Here is a 21,788-nt window from a genome sequence, read left to right as displayed (position 1 = left end):
CAGTCAAATCTGAACTACTTACATACACATATTGATGAGAAAATATTCTAATATCCATGGATGCATCCAGAAGCCAAACGCACATACACGCATATGTATATAAATAAAGGGTCCGCCATATAACTTTACGGAATTAAAAATGCTATAAAAAAGAAACTACTCAATATTTTTCCAAACTGTTTTTTTTATTTTGAAGTACAATCCTTTCGGTTAATGATGGAACACAACTTTATGCATATGGTTGCCTCGGCTAGCCATGCACCATCCCATACGATCGGTCCAATTTTTCAACACATTTTCGATTGTATGCGGCTGTATTTCAGCTATGACATCGCGTATGTTGGTCTTCAGTGCATCAATTGTTGCTGGTTTGTTGGCATAACACTAGTCTAGGCCACTGCAGCAATATTTTCGGGTGTACGCACGGTTTTTGGTCGGTCACGCGTTGGTTTGTCAATAAGCAACCCAGTTTCTCTTACTTTTTTCGCAAAGTAACGCACATACGCTTCATTCTGTGCTTTTCTTCTTCCCATTGCCGTACGTAATTTTCGTACACATTCTGCAAGATTACCATGATTTTCAAAGAAATGTCGCAATATTTCCCAGCGTTCTTTGAGCGTATACACAACCATTTTCGTTCAGCGGAAGAATAAAATTAATTTTCTGTCAAATCAAATGACAGCTAAGTGTTACCATTCTTCAAATAATACCTAGTTCAAATCCGTAACGATAGATGGCGGGCCCTGTATATATGCATATAAAAAACAATAGCTGCGACCGCCTTCTTGTCCGTCATTGAAAAGATGGGATATGTATACCCTATGAGCAAAAAGAACCGGGAAGGTGATGTTGACTGTTTTCTTCGATTGCCAAGGCATAGTCCACCATGAGTACCTTCTAGAACATTTTAGAATGTGTGGTGACAAAGCGGCCATCGCGTTGCGCTTGCTGTTGCGCTTGCTGTTGCTTTTGCGTCTATCAAAGTATTGTGTGTGTGTAAGTACAATATTAGGAATATCTACTGGTGAAAGACAAAAGTACACGGAAGCAAGAAGGGAGCGCTGTGCTCGCACATACATATGTATATGTATGAATGTATAGTATGAACGTGCATGGATGTAGCAACATATGAATACAATGATTTTGTAGGAAGTTTAGAAGGCAAGTAGGTGTATATGTATGTATATATGCTAGGACATAAAGTGGGTATATATACATACATGGAGCAGAATTGTTTTTACACTTGTTAGGAAGAAACTCGTTCACTAGTGAGTATGTGTATTTGATCTATTGTAAGAATGTGATGTGCTGCGACATGTGTACATACTTAAGTCAAGGTTATTTGGGCATACATGCATATGTACATACATATGTATGAAAGGAAGATGATCTTCTTGCGCTTGTGCATTATTGTTTTACATATACAAATGTACATACATACATATGTATGTAATTGCTGTCGAATACATAAACTATAAATTGACATACAATATAAAATAAGTGTTGATTTATCTTAAACCGTTTTTTTTCTAAATGCAAATACCTCCTATTGACATGTACATAATATACATATTATGTATGTATATTGTCATATACCATCACTTATGTACATATAGAGTATACGTTCATTTATGAATGTGTGTAATGAAAAATTTCATGAATTACTTTCAGAATTTATTAAAACTTAATCGCGTGGCGCGCATACATTTCTACGTAGACATCACAAACCTTATGTTCACAACGCAGGCGCAGAAATAAACGCTCTGCGTATTTATCCTCCCCACGTGACTCGCCATCAATTCTCGGCGAAAATTTTTTTTTTCGTTTTTAAATTTTTTTTTTTAATGTAATCGTAAAAAAATTTATAATAAATTTTATGTATCCGCTTATCATTTCAAAAGTAACAAAATGGTAAAAAAATAAGCAGTTGAAGAAATAAACACACCGCCTATTTTTCCTCGCCACTGACTTTTGCCCACACAAAAATTAGAAACACCACACATCTTTCACCTCAACACACAACACATCTCTCACCTCGACATTAGACCAATTAAATTTTTACTATTTTCGTATTTTTGAATAATAAGCGAATACGTAAAATTTATTACACAAAATTTTTTTTCAATTACATTAAAAAAAAAACTAATTAAAAAAAAATTAATAAAAGAAAAAGATTGCGCCAGGAATTGATATCGAGTCTAACATGTGGCGAGGAAAAATAGGCGGTGCGTTTATTTCTTTGACTGCTTATTTGTTTACCATTTTGTTACTTTTGAAATGATTAGCGGATACATAAAATTTATTACAAATTTTTTTACGATTACATTAAAAAAAAACACATTTAAAAAAGAAAAACAAAAAAAAAACATTAGCGCCGAGAATTGATGCCGAGTCACATGGGGAGGATAAATACGCAGTGCGTTTATTTCTGCGTTTCTGCGCCTGCGTTGTGAACCAAGGTTTTGTGCATGCGCGCGACGCGAATTAATTTTAAAAAAGTTCTGAAAGTAATTCAAGAAGTTTTTCATTACATACATACATAAATAAACGTATACTTTATATGTACATAAATGATGGTATTTGTCAATATAAGTGCATAATATGTACATACAGTATGCAAAATTCGTATTAGTACACCCCCTTATAAATAAAAAAAACACGTATGTGTATTTTCAAATTAATTTTAAAACAAATGCTTGAAACCGTTTTATTTTATAGATAATTAACTAAAATAAAGCCAATAACAAAACCGCTCACAAAGTGTATTGAATTGCAAAAAAAAAAAATAAGAAAGATAAAAATTAACACTTTTCACAGAAGCAAAATTCGTATTAGTACACATGTCTTTTTAATGATTTAAAGAGTAAATAAAAGATAGTTCAGAAAATGAATAATTTGTAGGATACCCTCGTTGCCTTAGAAAAGCAGACAATCTCTTCGGCATAGATTCCACCAATTTTTTTGTGAAATTAAGAGAAATCTTCTTCTACTCTGATTTGAGGACTTTCTTGAAATGTTCTCGGTTCCTTTTTTGATGATGTTTCAGTTGCTTTTTGAAAATCGACCATAAATTTTCTATGGGATTAATATCCGGGCTTTGTGGTGGTGTTTTGAGATAATTTGGACAGTTTTAAAGGATCCATAACCAACGCCGTGTGCTTAGGGTCGTTATCTTGTTGGAATATGATTTTTTTTTTGCAACCCAATTTTTTGGCACTTTTGCGTAGATTCTTTTTTAAAATATCAATATATTGCCTCGCAGTCATAATTCCATCAATAAAATGCAACTTTCCTACTCCGTTTGCCCCGAAACATCCCCATACCATCAGAGAACCACCACTGTGCTTGAAAGAAGGCTGCAGATTTCGTTTTTGAAGGTTAGTATTACACTCTCTCCAAATTTTTATGCGTCCATCGGACATTTTTATATTAAATTTACACTCGTACGAAAAAATTACATTTTTCCAAAACCGCATATTTTTGTTTAAATATTGCCTGGCGAATATAACACGCTTTCTCCTATTGACTGAGCTTACATACGGTTTTCTAACCGCAGTTCTGCTTCTAAATCCCAATTTTTTTACATGATTGCGCATTGTTTGAGGTGTAACTTTGATAGAAAAGTATTTTTCTAGTTCTGCAGCTAGTAAAACTCCACTGACGGTGGGACCTTTCCCGATAAGACGTTTCAAATAAGTCTTGTGCCTCTGTCCAAGCTTTGCCCTGTTCACATTTCGAAGCTTTTTGTCAATCCTTCCACTGTTTCTATAAATTTTGACTACGTTTTGTATTGTAGACACACTTTTCTGCAATGTTCTCGCAATTTCGCGTAAAGACTTTCCGTTTTTGTTCATATTTATTATTAATCTCCTAGTTTCGTTTGATAATTCACTTTCTTTAGGAGACATTGCAATCTAAATGGCTACTAAAACGCAACTGCCCAAGGTTAAACATTGAATGTTTAACACAATCGTTTCGAAAATAACGGTAAATACCAACAAATTGTTAACAAATTCAACGCATACTAAGTGTACTAATACGAATTTTGCCTGCAGTAGAAATAGCTATACTGCTATGCAAATGTTTCGGAGTTTTTGTTATTATTCTATTTTTTTATGAATTATACAATACCGAACTATAATTGAAATCAATTGCTTTAAAGTAAATTTGAAAATATACGTGGTATTTTTATTTGTAAGAGGGTGTACTAATACGAACTTTGCATACTGTATGCACATGTCAATAGGAGGTATTTGCATTCAGAAAAAAAACGGTTTAAGATAAATCAACACTTATTTTATATTGTATGTCAATTTATAGTTTATGTATTCGACAGCAATTACATACATATGTATGTATTTTTTTTTTTTTTTTTTTTTGTTTTTTTAATTTTTTTTTACGAGGAGGAAGCATCGAAAGTCTAACCCCGTCAGTGTGGGACTTTAACCCGAACTAAACCTCCTACCGTCAAAGTACCGATCCCCCCGGTACAACCGTTAAGTATTCGTCGGGAGGCGGTTTGAGCACTAAGCTCAATGTCCGTTATTGTCCTGATGCAATACGTTGAAAGTAGCATCTGCTTGTTACCACCCACTGTTTAGGTCATCTGATGAGAGAGCCACCCCTGTCATAAAAGTACTCCCCCACCCACCATGTCTCTGTCCATACCACAGAAACGTAAGTTTCTATGGCTGGTATCGTCAGTTTACCTGTATCCAAATAATTTTATCTAGCAAGTGGTCCTACAGTACAACCATAAGTTACTAAATCTACTACTGCAGGAAAAGTTACTACATGTACTACTACAGGAAAAGGTACTACATCTACTACTATGGAATTTCAGCTATTGCTATGCTTTCGCTTTTTCGCCTTCTCTCCATTTGTCTCAAATCATTGAGTACGAACGCTGACAAATTTTTGATACCATCCCATACTTCTTTAGATTGTAGCATATGTGGAACAACATTGTCCGGTGTTATTCTTTCTGCTACTTGGTTCTCCAACAACACTCGTTCTTTACTATATCTTTGGCAGTGAAAGAAAATATGCTCCGCATTTTCATTAGCCTTGGCACAAAATGAGCATATAACTCCATCATCATGGCCATGTTTATGGAGGTACTCTCCAAAACAACCATGTCCTGTCAGGAACTGCGTCATATAAATGTCGACATTACCGTGTTTTCTATCAACGTGCCTGCACATCACTAATGAGTCGGTGTGTCCATCTCCCTTTGGTTGTTATATTCCAGCGTCTTTGCCATTTAGATAGACTCTCGTATCTGATTTCTTTGCACTCCTTATCTATTAACGGCCTGCCAAGGCTTCGGCTCTTGTCATATATTCTCTTACTTTCCAGAGCCATTATATCTGGGGGCATTATGCCAGAGATTTTGTACTCTTGCCGTATGTTTCGTATTCGCTTGTTCCCACACAGGTGCAGCATACATTATAATGATTGGGTAAATTTTGCCAGTAGTAGCCTTCTGTTCTGGCTTGGCCCGCCTATGTTAGCCATTATTCGAGACAGCGCCGTGTTTACCCGTGCTGCTTTCTCACAAGCTTTTTCAATGTGCACTTTTAAGTTTAAGCGTGCATTAATCATGACTCCCAAGTATTTCAGGTATGGTTGGGTGTTGATGTTATGCCCGTCTATGCTTAGTGTGATGTTCTCAATTTTTTTTCTACTTGCGATCAAAACTGCTTCAGTTTTTCGGCCCGCAAGCTGTAGGTTTGACGATGTAAGCCAGTTTTTTAGTTTGTGAACTGTCGCACTACACATAGTCTTGATTTGATGAAGCTCTTTTGCAACTATTGCTAATGTCATCCGCGTATCCGATTAATTCGACTGCTTTTGGTATAGGGATGCGGAGGATTCTATCGTAGAGCACATTCCACAATAGAGGGCCCAGCACAGGCCTTGCGGGACTCCCCCAGTTACCCTATATTGCTTAACTCCTTCGTCTGTATCATAGAGAAGTATTATATCTGACAGGTAGCTTTTTATCAAACGCAATAGATATGGTGGCGTGTCCAGGTTCCCTAAAGCTTGCATAATGTGGGACCAGCATGCAGAGTTAAAAGCATTTTTTACGTCCAATGTTATGACGGCGCAATACTCCTTGGTACCATGCATCCATCTTGTTCCTTCAATGGCATTTTCCGCTATTGATGTAAGTTTTTTTATTGTATCAATTGTCGAGCGCCCCCTGCGGAAACCATATTGGTTGTCGGACAAGCCTTCTTTTTCAGTAACGTGCTGCTCTAGACGATCAGCAATAAGCCGTTCTAAGATTTTGCCCATCGTATCAATCATACAGACGGGTCGATACGAGCTTGGTTGACCCGGCGTCTTATTAGGTTTCGGCAAAAGGACAAGTCGTTGCTGTTTCCAGATTTTTGGGAAGACACCATCTCGAAAGCACTTTTGATATGTCTCCGTGAAGGGTTTTGCATCTTCTTTCAGTGCGAGTTTAAGAGCTCCGTTAGGTATTCCGTCTAGTCCTGGAGCTTTAGTGTTTCCAAAACGACCCAGGCCTGTATTTACCTCTGTTTCCGTAACAGTAGGTATATCTGTAATACAAGATGCGTCTGCTGTTAGTCGGTATTCTTGCTCATCTTCTTGTCTTGGAAAAAGGGTTTCCACAACCTTTTTTAAGATAATAGCACAAGTCGGTGCTTTTCCTTTGCAACCACTTATCTTAGACATCACCAACTTATACGCTCCTCCCCACGGATTTTCATCAGCTTTGGCACAAAGTTCTTTGAAGCAGGAAGCCTTGCTTTTTTTAATCGCATTTTTGAGGCCCTTGCGTTTCATGTTGAAGATTTCCCGCAGCCTTTCTTTTACACTTGTTCCTCTGCTTCTTTGGTATTGACGTCTAGCTTTGTGACAAGCGCCTCTGAGTTCAGCTATTTCGCTGTTCCACCAGTATGCCGGTTTCCGTATGTAAGTGTGTTTTTTCCTGATCATTGCAGCATCACTGGCTTTGGTCAAGCGTGTTACCAGTAGTTGAGCTTGCTCATTCGCGTCGTTTATGTTGGTTGGATGAGCATTTAGCATAAGCTTAAAAATCTCTTCGTCCATGGTTTCGATCTTCCACCCTTTTGTCTGGGCTTTTTTAGCAGGCTTGTTCTTTCCTTTACTTTGTTTTGGATGCATTATTTCGATCATTATGGCCAAGTGGTCGCTGTGGGTATAAATGTCGTAAATGTGCCATTTCGTCCTTAAAGCTAAAGATCTGCTTATACTACTGTGTCCAAAAAATAAGGTGACATTTGATTTTAAACTGCGCGCTTTGAAGGATTAGGAGAATTCTTTTTTTTTTTAGGTTGGTAGTACTGTGAGTGACATCTATGTCAAATTTCATGTGAAATATTCATTTACTGTTTGAGATACGCGTCGTTTTGTGAGCTGCTAAAAGTGAGTTTCTCGTTTTTTGCAATGTCGAAATTTGTTGAGCAAAGAATTTGCATTAAATTTTGTTTGCGGAATCAATTTTCGGATACGTTGAGGATGGTGCAGAAAGCCTTTGGTGATGAGGCTATGTCTAAAAAAAATGTTTACAAGTGGTATAGTGAGTTCCAAGCCGGTCGTGAACGTGTCGAAGACGAAGAGCGTCCTGGGCGACCATCAACCTCAACTGACGAAGCTCACGTCCAACAAATCAAAGATTTGGTGTTGAAAAACCGTCGATTAACGATTAGAGACCTTGCTGATGATGTTGGCATATCGAAAGGCTCTGTCAATACCATTTTGAAGGATGTTTTGGGCCTCAAGCGCGTCAAATCTCGACTGGTACCGAAAACATTGAATTTTTTGGACTCGTAATTCGTGATCATTTCATCAAAAACTCAACCCATATCGTTCCGCAACCACCGTATTCACCTGATCTGGCACCGTGCGACTTCTGGCTGTTCAGCAGGCTCAAAAGACCGCTCCGGGGACACCGTTTTGACACGATAGAGGAGATTCAAGCCGCAACGAAGACGGAACTGAAGGCCATCCCGGAAAGTGACTACAACCAGTGTTTCGAAAATTGGAAAAAACGTTGGCATAAGTGCATTGTGTCGGGAGGGGATTACTTTGAAGGGGATGAAATTGATTTGGAAGAATAAATAAAGAATTTTCAAAATAAATACAATGTCACCTTATTTTTTGGACACAGTAGTAAAAGCTACGTCAATAACGGAGCCACGACCATTCTTCTCGAAAGTGTTGTTTCTTCCAGTGTTTAATAACACAACGTCAAGTAAGGAGAAGGCTTTGAGAAGTGCTTTCCCTCGTTGGTTTGTACACTTACTTCCCCATTCTAAGGCCCATGCATTGAAGTCTCCAGCTCGTAAGTTTGGCGTTGTTGTCAGGGCTTCTCTGACCAGTTCGTCAAGAATCTTTTCAAATGCTGCTTGAGGTAGGCTCGGCGGTATATAACAGCTATATATATGTACACCAGAAACTTTTGCTCTAGTGTAGCGGGTTTTGTCTGCAATTTGCACCTCTTGGATAGTCTTATCTCCTAGGACCCAAACATACACATGTATGTACATATGCATGTATGCCCAAATAACCTTGACTTAAGTATGTACACATGTCGCAGCACATCACATTCTTACAAGAGATCAAATACACATACTCACTAGTGAACGAGTTTCTTCCTAACAAGTGTAAAAACAATTCTGCTCTATGTATGTATATATACCCACTTTATGTCCTAGCATATATACATACATATACACCTACTTGCCTTCTAAACTTCCTACAAAATCATTGTATTCATATGTTGCTACATCCATGCACGTTCATACTATACATTCATACATATACATATGTATGTGCGAGCACAGCGCTCCCTTCTTGCTTCCGTGTACTTTTGTCTTTCACCAGTAGATATTCCTAATATTGTACTTACAAAAACACAATACTTTGATAGACGCAAAAGCAACAGCAAGCGCAACAGCAAGCGCAACGCGATGGCCGCTTTGTCACCACACATTCTAAAATGTTCTAGAAGGTACTCATGGTGGACTATGCCTTGGCAATCGAAGAAAACAGTCAACATCACCTTCCCGGTTCTTTTTGCTCATAGGGTATACATATCCCATCTTTTCAATGACGGACAAGAAGGCGGTCGCAGCTATTGTTTTTTATATGCATATATACAGGGCCCGCCATCTATCGTTATGGATTTGAACTAGGTATTATTTGAAGAATGGTAACACTTAGCTGTCATTTGATTTGACAGAAAATTAATTTTATTCTTCCGCTGAACGAAAATGGTTGTGTATACGCTCAAAGAACGCTGGGAAATATTGCGACATTTCTTTGAAAATCATGGTAATCTTGCAGAAAGTGTACGAAAATTACGTACGGCAATGGGAAGAAGAAAAGCACACAATGAAGCGTATGTGCGTTACTTTGCGAAAAAAGTAAGAGAAACTGGGTTGCTTATTGACAAACCAACGCGTGACCGACCAAAAACCGTGCGTACACCCGAAAATATTGCTGCAGTGGCCTAGACTAGTGTTATGCCAACAAACCAGCAACAATTGATGCACTGAAGACCAACATACGCGATGTCATAGCTGAAATACAGCCGCATACAATCGAAAATGTGTTGAAAAATTGGACCGATCGTATGGGATGGTGCATGGCTAGCCGAGGCAACCATATGCATAAAGTTGTGTTCCATCATTAACCGAAAGGATTGTACTTCAAAATAAAAAAAACACTTTGGAAAAATATTGAGTAGTTTCTTTTTTATAGCATTTTTAATTCCGTAAAGTTATATGGCGGACCCTTTATTTATATACAAATGCGTGTATGTGCGTTTGGCTTCTGGATGCATCCGTGGATATTAGAATATTTTCTCATCAATATGTGTATGTAAGTAGTTCAGATTTGACTGAAGAGATTAAATATAGGAATGCATATTCATATGATTGCCTTTATGGCTGTTTTACATATAAATCGATTCAAAAGAAGTATGAATAATGTTATATAGAAAATAAATTTCTAAATAACTCGTATTAGAAAAACCTGAATACCCTATTTTATAACAATTCTAATTAAACCAAATACAAAAAATTAAATAAAAATATCGAACAAAGAAAAGTGTGTACAGGACTTGAACCTGAGTCAAATATGGGACGATGTTCTGTATACACGATTGCGCTAAACAATAATTACTAACGACCTTTTCTAAATCAGTCATTTATTCGATTCGCAGCTTTATACTAAGTTTCCACCGCAGCCGGAGTTTGGGTTCTCTGCCGCTATCGTGTTCTTAGCGCAAATACCAAACAAAACACCTGTCAAATCCCATACAAAATTAAAACACAACTCCATACCTAAACCCACTTTTCAAAGCGTGTTTTGTTGGGTTTGCGTCTAATATAATTATTAAGTGGTGGCAATGTTGCTCATTTTCCTCATTTATTATTGCATTCTTATCGAAACATGGCAACAATGATTGCAATTTGTCAATATGACATTTGATTGACGCACCGGCTATCCATTTGGTGAATCTTGCTCAAACGACTGTTATATATATCAAACAACAGGTAAAAAACCGAGTGTTAAGCGAATAGAGGCTACTGGTGATGCGCCAATTCCGCAATATGGACCGGGAATAGTTTTACACGAACATTATTTATATACGGTTGGGGGAACAACTGGCTATGATTACTCTTGTGATGTGCATCGCTTAAATTTGCGCACACGAGTGTGGGAATGCGTATATATCTGTCGTCCAGATATACGCGAAGATCCAGAGGGTCGTTATCGTCACGAAGTTGTCTACGATGGGCAATACATATATGTGCTGGGTGGTGGTACATCGAATTTAGTGTATGATTTACAACGCATCCCTGCATTTAATTTAATTACAAACCGATGGGAATATTTCGTCACATTACCCGATCGAACATCACAAACAAATCTAACAATCGAGCGACAAAATTCCGGATATCCAAACCCACGAAAGTGCTTTTTCTGCGTACAGCACACGAAATCGAATGGTGAGGTCGAAGCATTCATTACGGGAGGCTTGCAGGTGCGTAATAATTAAATTTAATATTATTAAATTATATTTGAAGTTGGATATCCCTTTTCCATTTGCAGGCCGATCAAGTATATTTTTCAGATATATGGAGATTAAATTTTACTACTAAGCAATGGACACTTATAAAAACGGCCTCTCTACCAAAAGCTTTGTACTTCCATGCCGCAGCGCACAGTCAAAATGGTTGTATGTACATATTCGGTGGTATTGAATATGATGAAAAACGTATACGACGGTGCAATGACCTTTATAAAATGTGGATGACCATACCATTATTAAGTGAAATTTGCTGGGAGGCAGTGTTACATTACAGACCAAATCTCAAATTGAATGGCCACTCACAGCTGCTTAAAATGGGCATACCATTGCGCTTTGCACAGAGATTGTGGCATTCTTCAAAAGCCAAATGATTATACAATAAATGAAGAGATATATGGTATGGTATGTCATGTAACGAGCAATAAGAAGCGACAATTTTTATGTTTCATTCTAGACATAAAAGCATAATTATTGTTTGCTAACCATTTAGGAATGACATAGTTTCATATGGAAGAAATGGAACCAAAAGAATAAACATAATAAAATAAGACATTAATAATGAGTAAAAATAAAAAAGCTAATTAATATGAAAATAAGAGTAATTATTTTTATACGCTACATATGTGTACGAGCAGTTGTGGCGATTTTTTTTACAATATGGTTCATACACTCAATGGATGCTCAGATCACGAATTCTAGAAAATTGTATCATAAGAGTGGAAGCAGGATCAAGTGGCCAATCGGGCAACCAGATGAACACCAAATTTAAAAGGATAATAGTCTGCCGTCTGATTTAAAGTTCGTATCCATGAGTCTATGCATAATTAAATTCGCTTTTTCCAGATTAACGATATAAACAAATTATTTTCAATAAAGAAAAGATACCAAGTTTTTAAATCAAGGCGGCAGTAATGTGCTAAATAGAGATTGACCTCGAATGCCTGCAGTTTTTTTCTGCATACAGAGCAATTGCCACGCGCTTTTTCAGTGAAATCGGGTTTCGATACTTCGTTTTTCTTTTGGCTATTTTTTCAAGTTTGCTGCACAATTTTTCAAAGCAGGATCTTTCCATTCGGAAATTATCTTTGAAAAACTTGTCCCCATTACTCTGGCAATTTTTATAATTCTTATTTCACAATGTCAACAAAAGACAGTTCAAACACAGTTTCTCCCAAACTTTCGGTGGAAACAGTTGACAGTTCTCCCAAACACAACTCCTGCAAACACGGTGTTTGCTTTTGGTGGAAACGTAATATTATATGCACATATTCTGCGTTAGTTGAAAGTTTGTATGCGTAATTATATGCATATGTATGTGTGTATGCGCGTTTGGCTTTCTCGACGGATATTAGAATGATATTTTCTCATCAATATAATTTGGATTTGATAAAAAATTTATATAAAAATCAGGTCATATCCAGTATTAACTATTTTATACCGAAAACAAATTTCCATTTATGAAATATAAAAAAACAGTATTTTAAAGAAATTTTAATTAAAATAAACTCAAAAATTTTACCAAACTTTCCTTGTTTGAACTGTAAAAAACAAATATGCAAGAAAAAAAGTTTGACTTCAGGACTTGAACCTGAATTAAATACGTGCCAAAAAACAAAACGAATAATTCCGCCGACCTTAGCTTCTGCACCACAAATTAACTGCCGCGCGGCCTTCTTAATCGCAAATTTATTCGCTTCACTGTGGGCATGAAATAAGTCGATTCCCTTAGTAGTGTGGCGAAAAATCTTATGAAATCCCTTAGTAGTGTGGTAAACGCAGAAAAAATCTGAATTCCTGTCCTAGCGTGGTAAGTAAATATAGAAATCCTCCACTTGCGTGGTAAATATCTGCAATCCCCCACTAGTGAGGAAGTTGAATTTGAAAATCCCTTAGTACGAATTTACAAATTAGTACTCGAAAAAAGCTGATTTAACATTTGCTCCTTCTCATTGCATTAACATTCTCTGGTTAAAGAGAAACCGAGATAAACAATCACAAAACGAACTCGAACTCTCAAATAATAACAAAAAAAGAAAGTGTGTGGTAGTTCACGGAACCCGCACGATTGAAGTGAAACTTCTTTTATCAACAAATCAATAATTTAACTATTATTTCAATATAATGCATGCAGAAGTCATGGAAAGCATGGAATGGAATTTTATTAAACAGAATTATTTATTTATTTTAATATAAAAAGAAATGAATTTATTGTACTCAATTACATTTGGTTCTCGGCATTGTCATTATCATTATTGGATTCGTTTTCCAAAAATGAAACAAGGGCTTTATGGTAACTGAAATACGTAAAAAATGATCTACATTCTAATCTATCAAGATCACTGTCTGGATTTTCACGCGCTGCTTTTTTTCCTGCACGATATTCTCGGCAAACTTGAGCATTGCTTTTTTTCGTTCTCGTTATTGCAGGCGCATTTGAACATTGTGCTATCGGAGAAACGAAATCTCTATGAGTCGATGTTGATGGCAGTGGATCGTTTGTATGAACTATAGCTTCACACACAACATAATTAGGTCCATGATACTGATGAAATGACCGCCCATCGACTGATCGATTTACGGAGAAATGTTCTTCATCGATATCCTGATGCACAGATGACAAATTATCACTTATCGTACAACCGGAGGATTCACTGTCACGGTGTTCAACAGTAGCTCTTAATTTTTTACGCTCCAAATACTCACGTTGCCGTTCAGCACCTGTTTTCGGTTTCCGTTTTTGATTTGATGCCATATTTAACAGAAATCAATCAACAAAACAAAATATGTTTGTAAGATTTGCTCAAAACTACACACACACTCTATGACGCGTCTCGCGTTACTAATGGCGACCGCATTACATTCACGACGACACGCCACGCCAGTCTTTTAACAGATGGCGCTGGCATAGCGTCACATGTCGATGAAACGCTAGTTTTACTCCTCACAGCGTTTCATCCACGCCACGCTTTTAACAGATGGCGCTGGCGTAGCGTCACATGTCGATGAAACGCTATGGTTTTACTCCTCACAGCGTTTCATCCTTCGAGGCAAAAGAAGTTTCACTTCAAAAACCAAAGAACAATATGCAAAGCTCTACACAAACGACTCTAAAAGAGTATTGGTTAGGCAACCCAGCTTCAACAAATAGGTTCGATCTCTTGGACGAAGATAACGAGCCAAATATCAATGAGAAAGAAAGTAACCCAGTAGAAAAAGATTCAGGCACTCAGCGTGCGCAAAAACCGCCACCAATATAGGTATGTACAAAATGTAGAAAATGTGTGTACCCTAACAAATGCATTGAATTCCCTGCCAAATACTAAATTTGAAATAAAAGTTCTTAGCCGAAACGAAATTAAAATCCAACCGAAAGAAATAACACATTATACAAAAATAATATTAGACTTACTAAAACAAAAAAAAAAAAAACAAAATTTTATACATTTAGACCAAAAGAGCAACAAGGTATTTTTACGACAGATGCATCACTCGACTCCTATTGAAGACATAAAAAACCAACTTTTTGAACTAGGTCATGAAACAACAAATATTCACAACGTACAAATTAAAAACGCTTTAGGAATAAAACAACCTCTGTCACTATTTTCAATTGAACTAAAATTAAACGAAAACAATAAAGACATATACAGTATAAATCATCTATTCCACTGTTAAATTAGATTTGAGCCACCGCGTCAAAAAAAAACTACTGTGTGGTAGATCCAGTCTGCGTTAAATGTGCTGGTAAACATAAGACAAATATGTGTAAAATTAAGAACAAAGCGGAAACAGACCAAATTAAATGTGCTCATTGTGGCGAAAACCAAACAGCTAATTATAGAGGCTGTAAAATCTACAAAAAACTACAAATACAAAGATATCCGACACTACGCAAAAAAGAAATTCACGCTGCACAAGAACAAGGCAATAATAAACATCACCAGGAAAATCTCGGCACTAATACAAATCAAACCCTTATACCAGGCGTTTCTTATGCACAAGCACCATCAACGAAAACATTAACAAAAGAATTTAACAACCCTAATAGTGCCACATCAAGTAACGATGATTTAACTGAACTTAAAACTATGATGAAACAATTGATAACACAAATGGCCACCATGATGAACATTGTAACCATGCTGGTATCGAAGCTAGATGGTCGCACTAAGTAAAATAAAAATAGCAAATTGGAACGCAAACGGACTTACGCGCCACGAACTAGAACTCAAGACTTTTATTATAGACAAAGCAATTGATATTATGCTAATATCCGAGACTCATGTAACTCATACATAAAACTTTTGTAAATATACCGAATTACAACATATTGTACACTACACAAATCACCCAGATAACAAGGCTCACGGAGGAAGTGCAATAATCATCAAAAAAGAATTAAATACCACGAACTTGATGGTTATAGAAAAAATAACATACAAGCAACGAGAGTTTCAATAACTAGCTCAAATAAACCAATAACAATATCCGCCAAAATTCAATAACACAAAAGATCAATACCTGGACGGTTTAAACGGACTAGGAAGTCGATATATCGCTGGAGGTGACGACAATGCAAAAAATTCTATTTGGGGATTAAGGTTAACCACTTCGAAAGGCCGAAAATTACTATACGCTATAAGAGAAAATAATGGACACTTCATAAGCACCGGAGAGGCGATATACTGGCCTACAGATATCAAAAAACAACCAGATTTAATTGATTTATGTATTGTTAAAAATATTCCCCAAGCCCATCTCACCATTAAGTCATGTTTGGAGCTATCATCGGATCATTCACCTCTTCTAATGACAATTCTCTGCACCATCAAACTTTTAGAGGACTATATAATAATAAAACATACTGGAATTATTTTCGACGAAGTGTGGAAGCACAAATGACTATAAATATTTCATTAAAAACGGAAAACGAGATTGACTCAGCAATAGCTTTTTTCAACGATTCCATCATCAAAGCCCTCACCCTTTCGACACCAAATATAAAAATTCAACAAAAAGAGTCTATTCCAATACATATCAAAAAAAAAAAAATTCAACTAAAAAGGAAACTCCGTAAAAAGTGGCAAACTACTAAACATCCCGAAGATAAAACTTAACTCAAAGCAAAACTTAGCAAATCAGCAACTGAATTAAAAACATTATTAAAATAACACCAAGATAAAAAGCTTGAAAATTACATATAGTACATAACTTTGGGGCCACGGCAGTTAACAATTGTTCTCTATGGAAAGCAACTAAAAACTTAATCAAAGCAGTTCCACACAAACCTCCCATCAAAACGTAGCACGGAACTTGGGCAAAGACCAATAAAGAGAAGGTAAACACACCAGCTGAACACTTTAAAACAATATTCTCAAACGAAAAAGACAATCAGCACATTGAACAAAATGTAAATACGAGTAACCCAGAAAAGAGAATGAAAATGACAACCTCAGCAGAAATCAGATATCATTTGAAAAATCTGAACAGTAAAAAAGCACCGGGCTACGGTGTAATAAATGGTAAAATACTAAAAGAACTACTTGATGTAGCAATTACATATGTACAACAAATATTCAACAGCATATTAAGGACACAATGCTTCCCACGCCTCTGGAAAGTTGCACAAATAACGGTAATCCCCAAACTAGGTAAAAGTGCATCAGACACGACATCATATCGCCCTATCAGTCTCTTGCCCATTCTTTCAAAAGTTTTTGAAAAAATACTCTTTGCCAAATTAAACAAAATTCCGATAGATAAAAATATAATACCAAGCCATCAATTTGGACTTAGACGACAGCATTCAACTGTGCAACAAGTCCACAGAGTTGTAAACAAAATATTAAATGATATGGAAAATAAAAGGTTCTGCATAGCTGTCTACCTGGATATTGCAAAAGCTTTTGACAGGGTGTGGCATAAAGGACTACTGCACAAGCTAAGCGAAATATTACCACGGAATCTCGTCACCATTCTCAAAAGTTATCTGGAAAACCGACATTTTTTTATACAGTTCGAAGACGAATGCTCAAGCATGATACATATGACAGCAGGTGTACCCCAAGGTAGTGTCCTAGGGCCTCTATTGTACCTGATATTTACAGCAGATATACCGATCCCAACAACAAAAAAATCCATCATAGCCACATTCGCGGATGACACGGTTTTAATGGCATCGGATAAAATAGAAAAAAACGCGACTGACATTCTTCAACAAACAATAAATGACACTGTATCATGGCTCGATAATTGGGGAATAGAAGCAAACAAAGATAAAACGGTACAAGTAATTTATACAAACAGAAAGTCTAAGAAACACAAATTAATAATAAAAAACAATGAAATAAAAATCCTTCCTAGTGCAAGGTACCTTGGCACAACTATAGATGAAAAACTAAATTAGAAACGACATACATATACGAAACAAACAAAATGATATCAAAAACAAGTTCAGACAACTATACTGGCTGTTGGTTTAAAATTCAAAACTAAGCCTTAACAACAAAGAAGTGATATATAAATCTATAATCTCACCCATTTGGAAATATGGCAATGAAATCTTGGGCACAGCAAAAACAACCAATATCAAAATAATTCAAAGGACGCAATCGAAAATACTTCGAACAATATCAAAAGCAGGCTGGTATATACCAAAAGACGTAATCCACAGCGACCTCAGCATCGACACAATTAGAAAATACAGCATCAAGCATATACAACGACTAACAAATCATCAAAATGAACAAATGCGCAAACTACCACAATCGGAGAAATTGGGAAAACGAAGATTATCAGGCATGTTCTGCAAATCGTTTTCGGGCAATATTTTCGCATTTTCCGTTTTCAAATCGTTTGACATGTCCTGTAAATCGTTCCGTTTTCGTTTTTTTTCGAACATCAGCAAATCGTTTTGTCACCCTGTTCTGGAAATCGAAATCGTTAAAATTTTCCAGTTAAATTTTCGGTAACTTAAACATTAGCGGTTTGTGGCATTCTTATAAACTGCTTATTGAAATAACTTTATCAAAATGTGAGTATTTACTCAAAATAACTGCATATATTTATGTAAATAAAAGTGTTTATTTAAAATATTTAAAACTTATTCAAAACCTTTTAGGGAAAACACAAGAACTTCACGCAAGAGCTAAGTTTAGTCGAGTTTATGGAATCTCATCCAGATTTGGCGAAGAATTTTTCGAAGGGCGACAGAGTTGCGGTTGACGAAAAGTGGAAAGAGCTATCGACGCTGCTGAATGCAGAAGGGCCGCCCCAAAAACGTGTTAATGGATGGAAAAAATTAAGTATTTAGTCAAATATTAAAATAAATATTTTTGAGTTGTCTTTTTTCAAGATATGGTCTGACTGGATAGGGTGCATTCGGGAAAAGGTTGCCCATAACAATCTAGAATCGAGGGCAACAGGAGGTGGACCCTTTAATAAGCATGTAGTGACGAGCAACGAAGAATGTGTTGCAAGAACTTGTGGAATTTTTGCAGCCGTTGAGGGCATAAACCATTCTAGAAGCTTTGGGACAGAAGAAAATAATAGCGCTATCGAATCTGAGGAAGAACGTCCCCAAACAAGTAGGGAAGCGGTGGCTACCCCGAGAGCTGCAAAAAGGCCACGAGTGTCAACGCAGGACAGCCTTCTGACGTGTATGGCAACGCAATCTACTTGTATGGAGAAAATATCCACCACTTTAGATAACATTTGCGAAAACCAACACAAGATTGCAAAATCGCAGGAAGATGAAAGGGAAGAGATTCGAAGAATTTGTCGTGCTGTTGAGAAACAAATTGAATTGCTGGCAGAGCAAAATCTCTTGAAGACTCAAAGTATAGAGCAAAAGCAAAGACATTACCTCAAAATGGAGCAGTTGTAACATGAAACAGTTAAAATTAAAATTAAAATGCTTGAGATAGAGACTAAAAAATAAATATAAAATAATCTTATTGAACTGTTATGTATATATTTACTTTTAATATGAATAAATTTTATGTTTCATAATATGAAATTTCTAGCAATAGAGTCTCTTATATTTCTGCCAACACTATATAAACTACTGTTTTCCTCATTTTCAGCAATTTCTTTATCAATTGGATTGTTTTCTAATACGCTTTCTATTTCAATGTCATCTATTTGATTACTCCTACATATGTTATGTAGTACGCAACAAACATTTATTATCTTCACTACTTTTGCGGCGTATATGGCAGGGTAGTTTTCAAACAAAGAAACCGACTTTTTAATACTCCTATAACACGCTCAACGATGTTACGTGCTTTTGCATGCTGCTGGTTAAATCTGTGTTCTGCTGATCTTAGGTAAGGGTTTCTATATGGAGTCAGTAGAAATGGCTCTATGCCAAAACCATAATCTCCCAGTAGCCAAGACCCTCGGTCACCAGCTTCATACTGCGATAGGTAATAGTGTTTTGCACTGCTCATACTAAATACGAAAGCGTCATGGCTTGCACCAGGCCAGAGGCCAGAGTTGCATCTACTGCTTTTATTATCATATCAAAATCACAAATCTGTAAAATAAAGACAGTAAATTTTAAATTTTAGAAACACAATTTACATTCATTCTTACAATTATTGCGTTTATGCTAAAAACCCTTTTCGGTAAAAAAATAGATGCTCGTTTTCAAAAGGTTTAATCAGAGCCACATGTGTTCCATCAATACACCCTATTACTCCTGGAATACCGAATTTTTCTACAAAATGAAGTTTTGATTTTCTAGAATCCTCTTCAGACATTTTCAGCTTAATCCACTTAGGACACAGAACATTTTCCAAAGCATTGATCATTTCGGATAATATTTTTGAAACTGTGCTTCTACCCATAGCAATATCTGTATCCTTTCCGACGGAACGTTGATAGGAACCTTCTGCGAAAAACCTAAGACTTGCTGCCAGCTTTAGTAAAATATGTATGGACGTTTCTTTGACGAAATGTTCTACTTCATTGAGCACTTCTAAAAAAGCGTACTTGTTTAGGCGATAGTTGGAAACAAATTTAAAGTAGAAAAACTTAATGAATGCAACAAAGTATAACCATTTCTAATCTTACGTAGAATCCGGTGCACTGAGAGGATTCGAATGGCCTCTTAAACGCCGCCTATCTATTCTACTTTGGTAATCTTGCTCCTGTTCGTTTAACACATAAGCTTTTATGGCAGCACATGATCATTTTTTAATTAAATCCGTTTATTTTGAAATTATTTCGTATTTTATGCCAACGAATTCTTTTGTCATTTGGTTTGTTTAGTTGTCAAAGAGAAATCAATTGTTTCGAACTTAAATTCGAATTTAAATGAAATCGGACGAATTACAGAACACCCAAAACGAAATCGCACGAATTGCCATTTCGGATCCGAATTAAAATCGCGCGATTTTCAGAACATACCTGTATATAACAATATAACAAAGCAAAAAAAAGAAAAAAAAAATAATAATTATCACTTAGAAAATAATATAATGAAGCGTAATTTAAAGCAAAATTGAATGTTTATATAGCAAAATAATACAAAAAAATAAGTGCTTGTTGTATGTTGTCTGTTGACTGTAAAAATTACCGTGCTTCAACTGGACCGGAAGGTTTACTAAAACTTTTGATAAAGCTGGAGTAACATGTACTTCGGTTATTGGCTTCTCTTGTACCTATACATATTTTCAAACATGATTTTGGAGTTTTAAGACAAAAACGGACTAGATTAATATTGGCTTTTAATTTCTTAACAACATCTATCCCAAATAGACCTTTAAAATGGGGATGAAAATTAAAAAGAAGAAGGTCTACCCTTCATTTGTTCTTTAAACTCTGTAAGTGATTGAATCATGTTTTTTCCTTTAAATACGTGCTGGTTTAAGACTGGGTGAACAGTTATAGGATTAAAGATAAGCTATCAGGGAAGTTTTGCAAATCGTAAATAAGCATAGATTCTGTTGAATCAGATTAGCCTTGATGTTATCCCAGATGAGTCCAGTGTCGGACAATTTTAAAGTGTCATTAGCTCTAACCACGATTTTATTCCTGATGGCTCCTACTAGAAGAGAGCTGTATGGTGTCAGGTCGATTCCATTAATCGATTGTGATCTTAACGATGAAGTCTTTTCTTGCTGTGGTTGTTCGGAATGTAGACCTTTTTGACATTTCATAAGATCTTCTTTATGTAATAATTCAAATAAATGAACTGAAAACGAATGAAATTTATGTTAACGTGATTTATGTAACGTGCTTCTAAATTATGATCTGGCATTTGCATGTTTGCTTTTACGTTGTTGTCAATATTCGCTTGGAAACTACATAAGTTTTAAAATATTTACTGTCACAAAAATTTTAAGCACACTTTAAATTTGACTATGTCTTTTGCACTAGAGATCACTTTCGCAAATGAGCGTACTCGTACAATAAAAGGCTGTTCAGCGTTGCCGCGAGCTTCGAAAAAAATGTATCAATTTCCAAGAAAAAAATGTCTCAAAATGTATCAAACTCATTAACTGCAAAAATTTTTATTATTTTTCCCTAAAAATAAATAACCCTAGATATTTTAAAAAATCCATATTTAGTTTAATAATACCTATTTATGTATCATTTGTCTATCCAATTTTTGTCTAATTTGTTCTTTGCCTTCGGTGCCAAATGATTTTTAATTATATATATTTCTCGACTTTGTTCTGGCACA

The 21,788-nt window shown here is 36.1% G+C and overlaps 1 protein-coding gene across 1 annotated transcript; it reads left to right on the top strand.

Moving 5' to 3' along the window:
* Positions 1–10,498: 10,498 nt before the first annotated feature.
* On the top strand, positions 10,499–11,667 carry LOC129249923 (kelch domain-containing protein 10 homolog; the record flags this gene model as incomplete). The annotated part of the gene is made up of 2 exons (XM_054889588.1): positions 10,499–11,050; positions 11,119–11,667. Coding segments are annotated over 2 exons (903 nt in total), but the record flags the coding sequence as incomplete, so codon positions are not given.
* Positions 11,668–21,788: the final 10,121 nt, after the last annotated feature.

This window comes from Anastrepha obliqua, chromosome 6, assembly GCF_027943255.1.
Source record: "Anastrepha obliqua isolate idAnaObli1 chromosome 6, idAnaObli1_1.0, whole genome shotgun sequence".
Taxonomy (NCBI): domain Eukaryota; kingdom Metazoa; phylum Arthropoda; class Insecta; order Diptera; family Tephritidae; genus Anastrepha; species Anastrepha obliqua.
The sequence above is the reverse complement of the archived record's forward strand: the minus strand, read 5'-3'. Positions and strand labels throughout refer to the sequence as shown.